General features: G+C 43.5%; 1 protein-coding gene across 1 annotated transcript in view; it reads right to left on the bottom strand.

Annotated features, from left to right (window-relative positions):
* The window catches only part of CACNA1E (calcium voltage-gated channel subunit alpha1 E), a 360,216-nt gene that overhangs the window by 23,418 nt on the left and 324,436 nt on the right, over positions 1-12,362 (bottom strand). Inside the window, exons 40-43 of the mRNA XM_066623540.1 lie at positions 12,041-12,146; positions 9,697-9,804; positions 6,061-6,161; positions 5,796-5,902 (exon numbers count right to left, since the gene is read on the bottom strand). Of these exons, the coding sequence (XP_066479637.1) occupies positions 5,796-5,902; positions 6,061-6,161; positions 9,697-9,804; positions 12,041-12,146 (422 nt within the window). The remainder of the gene's footprint in view (positions 1-5,795; positions 5,903-6,060; positions 6,162-9,696; positions 9,805-12,040; positions 12,147-12,362) is intronic.

The following is a 12,362-nucleotide window of genomic DNA, read 5'->3' as shown; positions in this document are numbered from 1 at the left end:
TGCTGCTTCTCCAGCCTTTTGGAAGTACCCAACATGATTGGCAATATCATTGGCATGATATTGCCAATCATGTTGGGTACTTCCAAAAGGCTGGAGAAGCAGCATGCAGGTGCCATGGAAAACTATGGTGGCTGGTGCCTGGTGCCATGGAAAACTATGGTGGCTGGTGCCTGGTGCCATGGAAAACTATGGTGGCTAGTGAGGGTTGGGCAGGCCAGGTGACTGGGAAAAGGTGGAGGGAATAGGGTTCATCACACTCCTCAAGAGGACAATGTGATCCCCTTTCATTAATGGGCAGCACAATCCTAACTTGTGCAGGAACAGGCAAACCAGTGGCCCTATGCTGTATCCAGGGCACGTTTCAGGCTGTCTGAGGCTCAGCCCGAGGCAAGGGGAAACTTTTCCCCTTACCCCAGGGAGAGTCGCAGCTGTCCCAATGGGGCTACTTGGATTTGCACCACCAAAATCGGTGGTGTAAATCTGAGCAGCCCAGAACTGCCCTGGGTTGCCCAGGAACAAGGTCTAGGATCTGGCATAAGTGCTAGATCCTGGTACTGCCTCCTGCTCCTTGTTCATCCACCACAGGAATGCCTGCCGTCTGCCCTCCTACTGCCCTGAAACGCCTTCCCTGCCGCCTCTTCCCCACTCTCTCCACGCACCCCCAGACCCCTGCTGTGGCCGAGCTTGGCCGATGCAAACTCACCCATTCCTGGGACCTGCGTCAGTGTGGGGAGGTGCGCCAGCCTATCTCCCCAAAGAGTGGCACAAAAGTGCTTTACAGCACTTTTGCAACATTCTTTGGTTGGCGCAAGGGACTTAGGACTAGGATTTAGGTGCTTAGGACTGTGCCCTGTGTTTCATAATGAAGAGGCATGTTGGCAGTAGGAAATGCCTGCCTGAAAATGTATAGATTGGCATCAAAGTTGTTCATGACAGCAGACAGACCCTATATGCACGTGGATTCCAGGGGAATGTCTTCTCCTGTATGAACCACCCCTTCCTACAAAGATCAAAACTCTTATTAAAGAGGGATCAACATAATTGGAAAGAAAGTTTCCAGATACTGGGAGAAGTGCTGTCTTTGTGCTACCTTTCTTGTGGAATTCCCTTCAGAGGGAAGCTTGCCAGATTCATGGAACTGGTAATTTTGTTCATGTAAGAAAGACCCTTTTTGTGCTGCTGACCCCTGCTGGTCTGATTTTTATTTCTAACAGAGGTATTTATTGTGTTTTTATGTTCACTGATATTGTTCCATTCTGGAGGGGACGGATGAAAAGTTGCATATAAGTGGAATCAACGTCTCGACAAGCCTGCTCTTCCATGATATTATTAAATGCAAATGCTGCATTCCCAAGACAGATACAGGTACAGATCTGGTACAGGTTTTAGGGTTCAAAGGGCCATTAAATGCTTTCCCACATACATGCAAGATATTTTATGAGAACACATGAAAATGTTAATTGTGAATATCTCAAAACATGCATATCATACTTCTGAGGGATCTGGAATTAGCTATCCAGTGTATTTTTGGTGACACAAAAGTTTGCTACCACTTCATTTTATTTTTTTTCTAACTAGCATTAAGATCCAAATTTCTTGCTTTCAAGGTTGTTGCAGACATATGTGCAACCCAATTCTAGTGGACACTTCTGATGTGAGTTCCATCAGCAGTGACTACCTTATGGCGATCATAAACATATCTCTGCATGTGCAAATCCACACGTTGCTGGAGTACCAGTGGGAAGGACGGAGTGGCCCCATGTGCGGCAGTGGCTCCATCAGGTAATTTGGCAGGGGAGGTGGAACGGGACTGGGAAGAATCGAATGGGGCAGAGGGTTGACCAAGTCTGAGAATCCAAACCTCCTTCTGAGACCCTGCTGAATCTAAACCCCCTTCCCAGACCTGACCCCGTGGCCTGGGACCATACGGACTTGCACCAGCAATTTCGCTCTGCACCTCAGAGGCTTATCCCTTTATAAGGGAACAGATGTTCCCTTACCCAGATGAGATCTCCAGGACTGCCCTCCCACAAGATGAAGCACAAGTCATTTTCACACGGCTGCATTGGAGGGGGTGGGGGAGAGCACAGGATCAGGTTATTAAGAAGGTATATGCTTAGGGGCAGTCCAAAATGGTAATTGCGAAGTAACACCATTAAAACACATAATTGAGCTCTTTAAGTCACAAAATTCGATATCCTGCCTAATCCACAAAATAATCTGAAACTGACCTTTTAAACTGCCTGCTAATCGTCTGCAAAGCATCTCCACTAATTCACACCTTTGTTCTCCATTTCTTTGTTTACATAGGGAAGTGTGCTGCTATCTCCCCAGTGTCTTTAGAGTCTACTGAGCATGCTCGTACACTCCCAAGCCTGTGGAGCCTTTTGGAACCTTAGGTTGCAGGGAACAGAAGCTGGTTGACAGTGTTTCTGGGTTAATCTTAGAAGGTACTTAGAAGTGAATTTTTTTGGTCTGCTGTTTTTTCAAAAGCAATTCAATACTACATTCAGTTGTGTTGCAGTAAGTTGCTATACCAGAGTTTAAGGGTCAATCCTATGCAGTGCGCACTGCCTCATTGCTGCCTCTATGCTGCTGGAGTGCTGATGCTAGCCCAGCTTTGGCCAGCGTTGGGCTAGTTGCAGTGGAGCACCGGCGCTCTGCTGCTCGGCAGTTGCGCAGACCGCGGTGCAGAGAAGAGATGGGTGGGGGTGTGGAAGGAGGCAGTGTTCCGGGGAGGGGGAGGCGAAAGGAGGGCAGGGAGAATGTGGGGAGGAGGCGTGCCAGGGAGGCAGCAGGGCGGGAGGGAGGCAGGACTGGTGGAACTTCGCTGACCCTCATTATGTTGGCAACCTTCAGTCTCGAAAGATTATGGCATCGCGCTCAGGTTGCCATAGAATTGGGTAGCCCCATGCAGAGCTACTTGCCTTACCTGGGAGAAGTGGACAAAAGTCCCCTTCTTACAGGGAGCCTCCAGCGCTGCCTGCTGAGCATGCAGGATGCAGCCATTTTCAGCGCCGCTGCAGCCCCGCGATGGGCAGCTCAGGATTGGGCTGTAAATTTGCTATGTGGTCTCTGCTAACAAGGGAGGAAGCTCTCCTCTGCCACTGTGCTAAGTAAGGCTGCTTGGTGGGGAGGGGGGAATGCTGCTGAGGAAAGCTGGAGAGCTAGGACTGAGATTCTTTGAACTCTGGTTCTGAAGTGGAGTTTTGCATTTGTTTCGGAAGGTTTTTAAAAGTCCAAATGCTTTTCTGCAGTTTCAAACCTAGTGTCTTATTTTTATTTTTTAGCAATTCAATGCAATGTTCATTTCTGTTGCTTTAAGTTGTTAGGGTTTTTCCCCTCCTGCAGTTTCAAACCTTTCTTTTCTTTTTTTTTAACAGCAATTCAATGCAATTTTCAATCCTATTACTTTAAGTTAGGTTTAATTGACATGGTATAAGATGAAATTGGTCACAGTAGACTAGTTAGCCAGCTGCCTTGAACCTTAAGTTTAAATAAAGTGGGCCATATGACAGTGATTACACTGGATAAAAATGTTTTAAAATTATTAAAATATTGATTTGGAATAAAAACACATAACACTGCTATAACACTGCTTTCAGCACTTTTTATGGATAACACCACCACCCATGAAAAAATAAAACCATTTTAGATTGCCTCTATGCAGTGTCCATGAAGACTACAGCACTCAGAGATTGAAGATTTTGTGCATTGCAGAGGCAGAAATTCAGGCTTGTTCATTATCATGATTCATGCTCCTTATCTTTACACTTCTGTCTGTTATCTCCTTGCCAAAAAATTCTAAACATCCATGACAACTCATTATATGAGTTCAGATGAAGCACAATGAGCTAAGAAATCACATAATTTTTTATTTTTCTGCATCTACTTGGTGTTGATTTGCAGATGCTCTGATATTGCTGCAAATCATATTTGACCCAAAGATAGGTGAACTGTATGTGTGAACAGGCTCTATGGCAAAGCATGCTATACATCTGTGAAGAGATAACATAAAAGCCGTACTTTTAGGAAACTTTTATGGAGCTGAGTAGCCATTTTCAATGCGTGAGCCATCTCTCAATGTTGTTTTCAATCTAGCGACAAATACGCATGTGTGAAAGCACCCTTAAGAATGTTCCCGACACAGAACTGGGCAATTGAACATTGCCTTTTAGGGAAAATAGGTCAATATGGAGAACAGGCCAACTAAAGAGACAAACTATGCAGTGATGTGATCCAGCCAAAGTTAAGTACCTTCAAACCCTGTTTATTCCAAGGAGAACTGAGGAATATTTTTAATTCTGCCCCACACAGTCAGTGAAGGGTACAAGCAATTTAGCTTTCGCTGGATCATGGACAAGGAGTGGCAGCAAATTTTAATTTGCCTAGGGCAGCAAAACACAAACAAGCAGATACCCCCCTTTGGCTTGCTCTAGTAACATACCACTTCAGTCAATACAAACATATCACTGCTCCATATAATTTGCCTGAGGCACATGTCTTCTTCCTCCAAATAAACTTCTAGGTGAATTTTGTGCTTGTATAACATGTGTGGTTGGTTGACAGTCCAGAAATGGTTCATCAAGGACAAAAGCAGAACAATCTTTGTCATAATGTCCTATCAATGTGCCCACATCCTACACTGGAAAGAAGTTTTACAGATGGGAGAGGTTACTTGAGTGATAGTTTTACTCTGAGTTATTTCTAGGCTACATCTTGAATCTGAAAAAATGCTTTTAATATTTTTTTTCCTAGATTTGGGATGGCACAGAGAGAGGACTGACTTTCTGTCTCTGTCTTGAGACAGTGCAACGTAGGACTTGGAAAACTTTGGGGGAATAAGAGGACTAGTGGTAAGAAACAGTCTGTCACCTCCTGATCATTTATTTCCATTCCAGCCCTCACTGTCATCCTCTGTAGCTCTATATTGTCTGCACAACCTAAAGGACATCCTGAGTGGGAAACACCTTCTGATGATACTATATCAATGAATGCTCCCATTCCCAAACCAGTACACACATTCTTGGGAATGGGAACACTCATTGGTATCAAAAGGAATTTCCCATTACAGAAGGTTTCAGCATGTCCTTTAGGTTGCGCAGATGATGCAGAGCTGCAGAGGAGGCAAGCTTTGACCAATTTCCAGAACAAAGTGCTTGTTTTTTCCACCGCCTCTTTTTAATGTTAGCAACAACCAAAGAACACGACATTAAGAACTTTGTAATTGTGTAGCAGTCAGGAATGCTGGACTTCTATTGCTTCTGTCAGGCTAATAGGACCCTTTGTTGGAGAGTTCCCTAGAAGAATTAGAGCCCCTAATTTGAGTTTGGCATGACCTGAGGTGGATGGCAGAAAGGTAAGGTGACCTATTCCCTTCCCTCCTCAGTGGTCAGTGAGAGGAGAAAGTTCTGACTAGGAGTTGTGTGGGTATTTGGAGCAAGACAGAGACTGGACTGCATCTGTGTGAGAGGCAACAGATTAGAATGGAAAAGTTGGGTGAGAGTAGCCAGGACCCAGAACACTTTGGGGTTCAGACATATTTGTAGAATTGATATTACATAGTGTTACTTGTAAGGAATGCTCTGCTGTCTACCTCCATCAGATGTCCAACCAGTATATTTGTAAAGAAAGCAGATATTACAAAGACACCATATCTCTCCACTGGAGGAAGTCAGAGCCCAAGTCACACTGAGCCCAGGGAACGTCTCACAGCTCAGGGAAGAGAGGTGTGAGCATATAGCAACATAAATGTCAAAGTAAGATGGGTTGCTTACTCAAACATCTACACTTACAGTCCTGAAAGCGTATCTTGCTGAAGGTAAGGCAAAGCTTTGGCATTAGAAATGATCTCCTGAGGAAGAGAGGAAGGCTCCATGCGCTGGAACATTGGGGCATTTTTCTGAATTAAAAAATTAAAAAGAGCACCAATTAAAGGAACTGTTTAAGTAAAACAACACTATTTTGCACATTAAGGAACAAACATGATGTGATGGAACAGTTTTCAGAAAGTCACACCCAACATGACAAAAAAGATACTTCCAAACAGCTAAACTGTACCTGTTCTTCCAGCTGCTGCCTTTGTTTCTTAGCTTTACTCTGCTTATAATAGTCCATTATCATCATGGCTGCGTAGATTTTGCCAACTGTCAGGTCGGTAGCTAGAAATAAATTTCATGTTAACAAAAACTGTTATTTTCAGGTGTGACATAATGAGTAGAAAGTTGGGGAGAAGACTTGTCTTTTGTTGCATGGCTTTGGGGCAAACTACACATTATATGGTGAATGAGTAAAATTCAGGCCTGCTAGCTGCATTTTCTGAAAAAAAATAATTGGAGGCATTTTGAGTGAACAAGTGCCAGATAGAAATTTGTTCACTCTGCACTTTTCCTGGGGCAAATCATGTGTCATGCTTCCAATACTATATAGTTCCAACTTAGTTTGCCCTGTTTCAATGTACGTTAGTGTAAAGTAATGCACACTGGGTCAAAAAAACCAAAACTTCACTTATAGGCTAATAGGTTCTGAGATGTCTCTGACAGGTCAGGAGAAAGATCTTGGGGTGCTGGTGAACAGCTTGACGAAAGTGTCAACCCAATGCATGGTGGCAGTGAAGAAGACCAATTCCATGCTAGGGATCATTAAAAAGGGAATAAAACAGCTAATATTATAATGACATTGTACAAATTTCTGGTATGGCCACACCTGAGGTATTGTGTTCAGTTCTGGTCACCGCATCTTAAAAATGATATAGTGGAACTAGAAAAGGTGTGGAAGGGAATGACCAAAATGATTAATGGGCTGGGACACCTCCCTTATGAGGAAAGACTACAGCGTTTGAAGCTCTTCAGTCTAGAAAAGAGGCATCTGAGGGGGGACATGAGACATTAAAAATTATGCAAGGGATGGATACAGTGAATAGTGGGATGCTCTTTTCCCTCTACCAGAACTAGGGGATATTCACTAAAATTGAGTGTCAGGAGAGTTAGAAGAGACAAAAGAAAATATTTCTTTATCCAGCATATAATTATAATTATTCTGTAACCCCTGGGGGCTGGGGGATAAGAATAGGCCCTCAGTTTGGCTGTACTTGATCTAAGAGGCGACTAAACAGCCACCGGGTAGATGGGACTCCTTAGCCTGGGAAGGCAGCTCATCTGAGAGAAGGAAAACTCTGATCCCAAACCTCCACTGCCTTGTGGCTACATCCAGTTATGGAAAAGGCTTCAGGAGTCAACCTTGAGGCAAAGTCCGGAGCTGGAGTCCCTGAGGCAGTTCATGGCTGAACACAGTCACGTTCTGGCAACTCCTGCAACGCCGCTGGAACAACTGTATTGGCTTCTGCCTTTCCATTGGACCATTTCAGCGACGTGGAAGGGGGGATTTGCTGCATGGGTAACAGTCTATCCCCCATATCTACTTTACCCAGGCTTCGCGCACTGGAGAGGACACTCTGTTCCAGAATCACTATTCAGAGCACGATACCATAGTCTTCCAAGACTGAAGGATGCCAATAAGAAAGAATTATTCTGTGGAACTCTTTGCTACAGGATGTGGTGATGGCATCTGGTCTAGATGCCTTTAAAAGGGGATTGGGCAGATTTCTGGAGGAAAACTCTATCACAGGTTATAAGCTATGATGTACAGTCTGAGATTAGCTGGTCACTCATCACGAAGGCCAGGTTGGAATTTTTTTCTGTCATCTGAATTGGCCGTGGATGGCAGTTTTTTTTGCCTACCCCAGACTGGCAAGTGTGTTCAGTAGGTCTCATGCATTAAAAATTGGTCACTTGTTTTAATAAAGTAGCCCAAGTTAAATCCAAGTGCAGTCTGGTGCGATGGTAATAAAATGCCAGATGCAGGGGAGCGGCAGCAAGATGCAAGTATCTTGTGGTCTTGTGTGCTTCCTGAAGCATCTGGTAGGTGCTGTGAGATATAGGAAGCTGAACTAGATGGGCCCTGGGCCTGATCCGGAAGGGCTCTTCTTATGTTCTTATGTAAACATTTGACAAAATACGCACAGGGTGGCTAAAGACATAATTCTGGTTTTGTTCAAAATATGCCTTGAAAATTGGGAACCAGGCTCAGTACCATGTGCTCCTTCCCTCTCCAGAGCAATTTCCTCTCTCCTGGTATTAATCATGGATTCATGTTACATTGTGTAGCAACTGAAGCCATGATTAACAGAAACCAGAGCCTCCTGTAAACTACAGATTGAAACCATGGTTTGAAGTTGGTTGGCAAACCATGATTACATGGGAACCTGGACTGCATTTGCCATGACTTGTGTTGTTATGCATTTAATGTGAAAACATGGGAAAGAAGTAATCACTCCAGGTAGAGGGGGAGCATGCATTCACAAGACTGACTCCCAACTAGTGTGGAATGCGGCGGCCAGGGTGGTTACTGGAGCTAGGTAGTTCAATTCTGTCAAACCACTGCTTCGGCGACTGCACTGGCTGCCCATTTGTTTCCGGGTCCAATTCAACATGCAGGTTTTGACCTTTAAAGCCCTTCATGGTTTGGGGCCAGGTTATCCGAGGGGCCGCCTTCTCCCATATATTCTGGCCTGCCCTCTTAAGGGGGCTTTCCTGCAAGTGCTGCCTTTCTCCCAAGTTAGGAGGATGGTGGTACAGGGGCAAACCTTCTCAGTAATGGTGCCACAGTTATGGAATTCCCTACCAGGGTAATTAAGATCTAACCCCTCCCTCATGGCATTTCGGAAAGGGCTTAAAACTTTGTTTCGTTTTGCTTTTGGGATGTCTGCCTCCTGTGCCTCTATAGCTGTTCCTTGAATATTTTTTGCCCTCCTCCAATTTGTGTTCCCCCCCATTGTATTCCTTTTTTTCCCTATTATAGTTTTGCATTTTCTTTTGTATATTGTATTTCTATTTTCCTTTATTTATTTTTAACTCTATAAATTGTAAACCATCTTAGGCATCTGCTTTCAGTGGAGGAAATGCAGAATAAAAATATTTTAAATAAATACATGATTAATAGCAATGTTTTCCAGACAGCTACCATTTCACCTTCAGTGACTAGGGATGGATTCTGCAAAAATCTGTAGTACAATATTTTTTAGTGATTGCATAGATCCCTTCTATTTGAAAATTTGCCAGAGTCCGTCTATGGTATTGTAAGGCTTTTTTTTTTTTTTTTTTTTGTAGTGGGGCTGGCAACTGGTTGGCAAGGCTAAATTGAAGAAGGGTACAGGGGGCCCCCGTATGCATGGATGCTGTATCCACAGATTTATTTATGTGCTGATCGGGTCTGTGAGCCCCCCCATGTGCGACCCCTTCGGAGGTGACGGGAGTGCCAGAAGGTTGGAGGGGTGTTCCCTGGTATCCATGGTTTCATGTTACTGCATGGGGTTCCAGAACGGAACCTTTGCAGATACTGGGGCACGCCTGTATTGGAATTTGATATGTTTTAGAACTTATTCTCACTTGTTGGTGTTTTAAAGTATGACTTCCCATTCTTATGGATGGGATGAGCAAAATATTAAAATATGTAAGTAATAATTAAAAAAAATATAACTGCATATTACATGAGTTGCACTGTGGAGGAAAGGAGTTTGTTTACATTGATTTCTTCTTTCACTTGTTGGTAATCAGGCATTTGGCCTCTTATCTCTTCTAGTCCTCCCACTCCTATCATCATGGAAGTTCTGATGCCTCAAGTAACAAAATGACTCACTTTTTGGCATGGGTACCAGTAGATCTAGCATTTTCTGTGAAAGGTGAGGCCATATGGTTAGAATCTCCTTCTGGAGTTCAGAGTCCAATTGCTGCCAGTCTGCACCACCTAGCAGAAAGAAAGTCAAAAGGTCTCTGATAAAGTTGCTGAGAGAGAATACCAGGCAGTAGGACTCATGCTTTATTCCATCTGCCTTCCATCAAGAAGCTCAGGGTGACATACACGGGAATCATCCCTTATTATCCTCACAGCAACCCAATGGAGTACTGCAAACTTTTCTTAATCCAAGTGCCTCCAATGTTCAAGTCAGTGACAGGGTCCCTCTCTTCTCCTGGTTGGTAGATGGTCAGTGGAAACCACAAATTCTAACTGGGCTACCAAGGTTAGCTAAGCAGACAGACCCTTGGACGTAACAGTTGAACACAGTTAAAGAACACTCTCAAGGTCTGGAGGTAGAAATATCTGCCAAGTCAAATTCTGAAGAGATCAGACCTTTGTGTTAAAGGTGAGTTTTATTTTTTTCCAAGTTTGCAGCACTGAAATGTTTCCTTTCCAGATCAGATCCTTTCACACACAGGTGGCCCTCGTTGGTACAACAGATAGCAAATCAAAATTTCTTTCAAGCTGAAAACCCAATTGAGATTACTGTGAGGTAAAACTCACCCATGGACAACCATTTAACTGAATCCAATTTTCCCCTCAGTCTTACACAGAACTTTCAAAATTCTCTTCTTTGTTGCAGTCATTGTCAGTTACTCATTAAAGATTCGTGTCCTCGTAAAGATACGAGGAACTAGAGATCAAATTGCCAACATTCGCTGGATTATGGAAAAAGCAAGGGAGTTCCAGAAAATATATACTTCTGCTTCATTGACTATGCTAAAACCTTTGATTGTATGGATTTGTGGCAAGTTCTTAAAGAGATGGGAGTACCAAACCACCTTATCTGTCTCCTGAGAAATCTGTATGCAGGTCAAGAGGCAACCATTAGAACCAGATATGGAACAACTGATTGGTTTAAAATAGGGAAAGGAGTACAAAGCTGTATATTATCACCCTGCTTATTTAACTTAGGGACAATCCTAACCAGGTCTACTCAGAAGTAAGTCCTTTTTTGTTCAGTGGGGCTTACTCTCAGGGAAGTGTGGTATGGATTGCAGCCTTATATGCAGAGTATATCATGTGAAAGGCTGGGCTGGATGAAGCTGAAGCTTAAATATTTTGGTCATCTCATGAGAAGGGAGGACTCTAGAAAAGACCCTGATGCTGGGAATAATTGAAGGCAAAAGGAGAAGGGGATGGCAGAGATGGTTAGATAGAGGCAATGAACATGAATTTGGACAAACTTCAGAAGTTAGCAGTAGACAGGAGGGCCTGGCATGCTGTGGTCCATGGGGTCACGAAGAGTTGGACTCGACTTAACAACTGAACAACAACAACAAAAATTCATTCATGGAAAACCATTTAACTGAATCTAATTTTCCCCTCAGTCTTACACAGAACTTTCAAAATTCTCTTCTTTGTTGTAGTCTTTGCCAGTTGCTTATTAAAGATACGAGTCCCACTTCATCCCACACAAGCCTTCTGTCATTCCAGGCTCATTCCATTCAGACTCTGATCCTGAATCCATCCCACCCAGACCTGCTATTGCCCCATTTTTTTATCATCTCCTTCTGGGTAAGAAGATTTCAGGTCAGTTTAAGTCTGATGAGAATGAAAAAGTTGCGCAGCTCAGGTAGGAACGAAGTGAAGGGCTTGCTTATGACCATAAACAAAGAGTAAAGACAGGTACAGCTGTTTTTCAGTAGCCACAGCAAAGTTTTCACACAGCTTGTGACCTCAGCTTTATAAGTGATGCTTCTGCAAATGTACTTGCATTGTTGGTGCCCTTGTGCATCAGGTGGGCTATCTGACTTCTTTTTTAAAAAGAAGTATCTATGCATTCATACATGTACAAGCATGTTGATCCTTCACATTCTGGGGAGCAGTGTGTCATTGTTGTCAAAGATTAGTGTATTTAGTACTAATTAATATTAGCCAATTGGTGCCCATTAAAACCCTGTAAAAAATACAGTTGTTTCAGAAAGGAAATCAGCTTTTTCATGTTGAAAATGCACATAAGTGCACTGAATTTTTCAGTGTTAACCTGGAAAGGAAAAATCAGTCTGCTGTAGGGGCAGCAACTGTGCCATCAAATAGTCCTTGCCAATAATAAAAAAAAATATCTATTGTCTATCTCAACCATTTCTGAGGTGTGAATCTGGCAAGATTTTCAACTACTCTTTTGTAGCAGTAACTCATGTGGCCTCGCTGCCTTAGCACCCCATCCCATTTTTGCTTTTACCTTTAGCAATCTTAATATCCAACGCTGTTCTGATCAGTGCCATCAGTGTGGAAGTGAAATGCACCGTGTTGTCCTCAGCCACAGGCATATTCATCAGGACCAGTCTCTGCACAAGAGAGGGAGTAAAAAAAGCAGGAGGAAGACAATATCGGACAACATATCAGGAAGATATGAGGAGAAATGCTTTGAGAATGCATAAAATGGCATAGCCAAAAAGGAGGGCAAGGACCGCCCCGTTCATCCCCCCACCAGCTCAAACCACAGTCCTTCAGGGTGCCTGCTTGCTGCCCTTTGCCATTTTAATTTTGCTTGTCAAGAATAT

Source organism: Tiliqua scincoides, chromosome 4 (genome assembly GCF_035046505.1).
Source record: "Tiliqua scincoides isolate rTilSci1 chromosome 4, rTilSci1.hap2, whole genome shotgun sequence".
NCBI classification, from domain to species: Eukaryota; Metazoa; Chordata; class Lepidosauria; order Squamata; family Scincidae; genus Tiliqua; species Tiliqua scincoides.
This window is presented reverse-complemented; position numbering and strand designations above follow the sequence as displayed.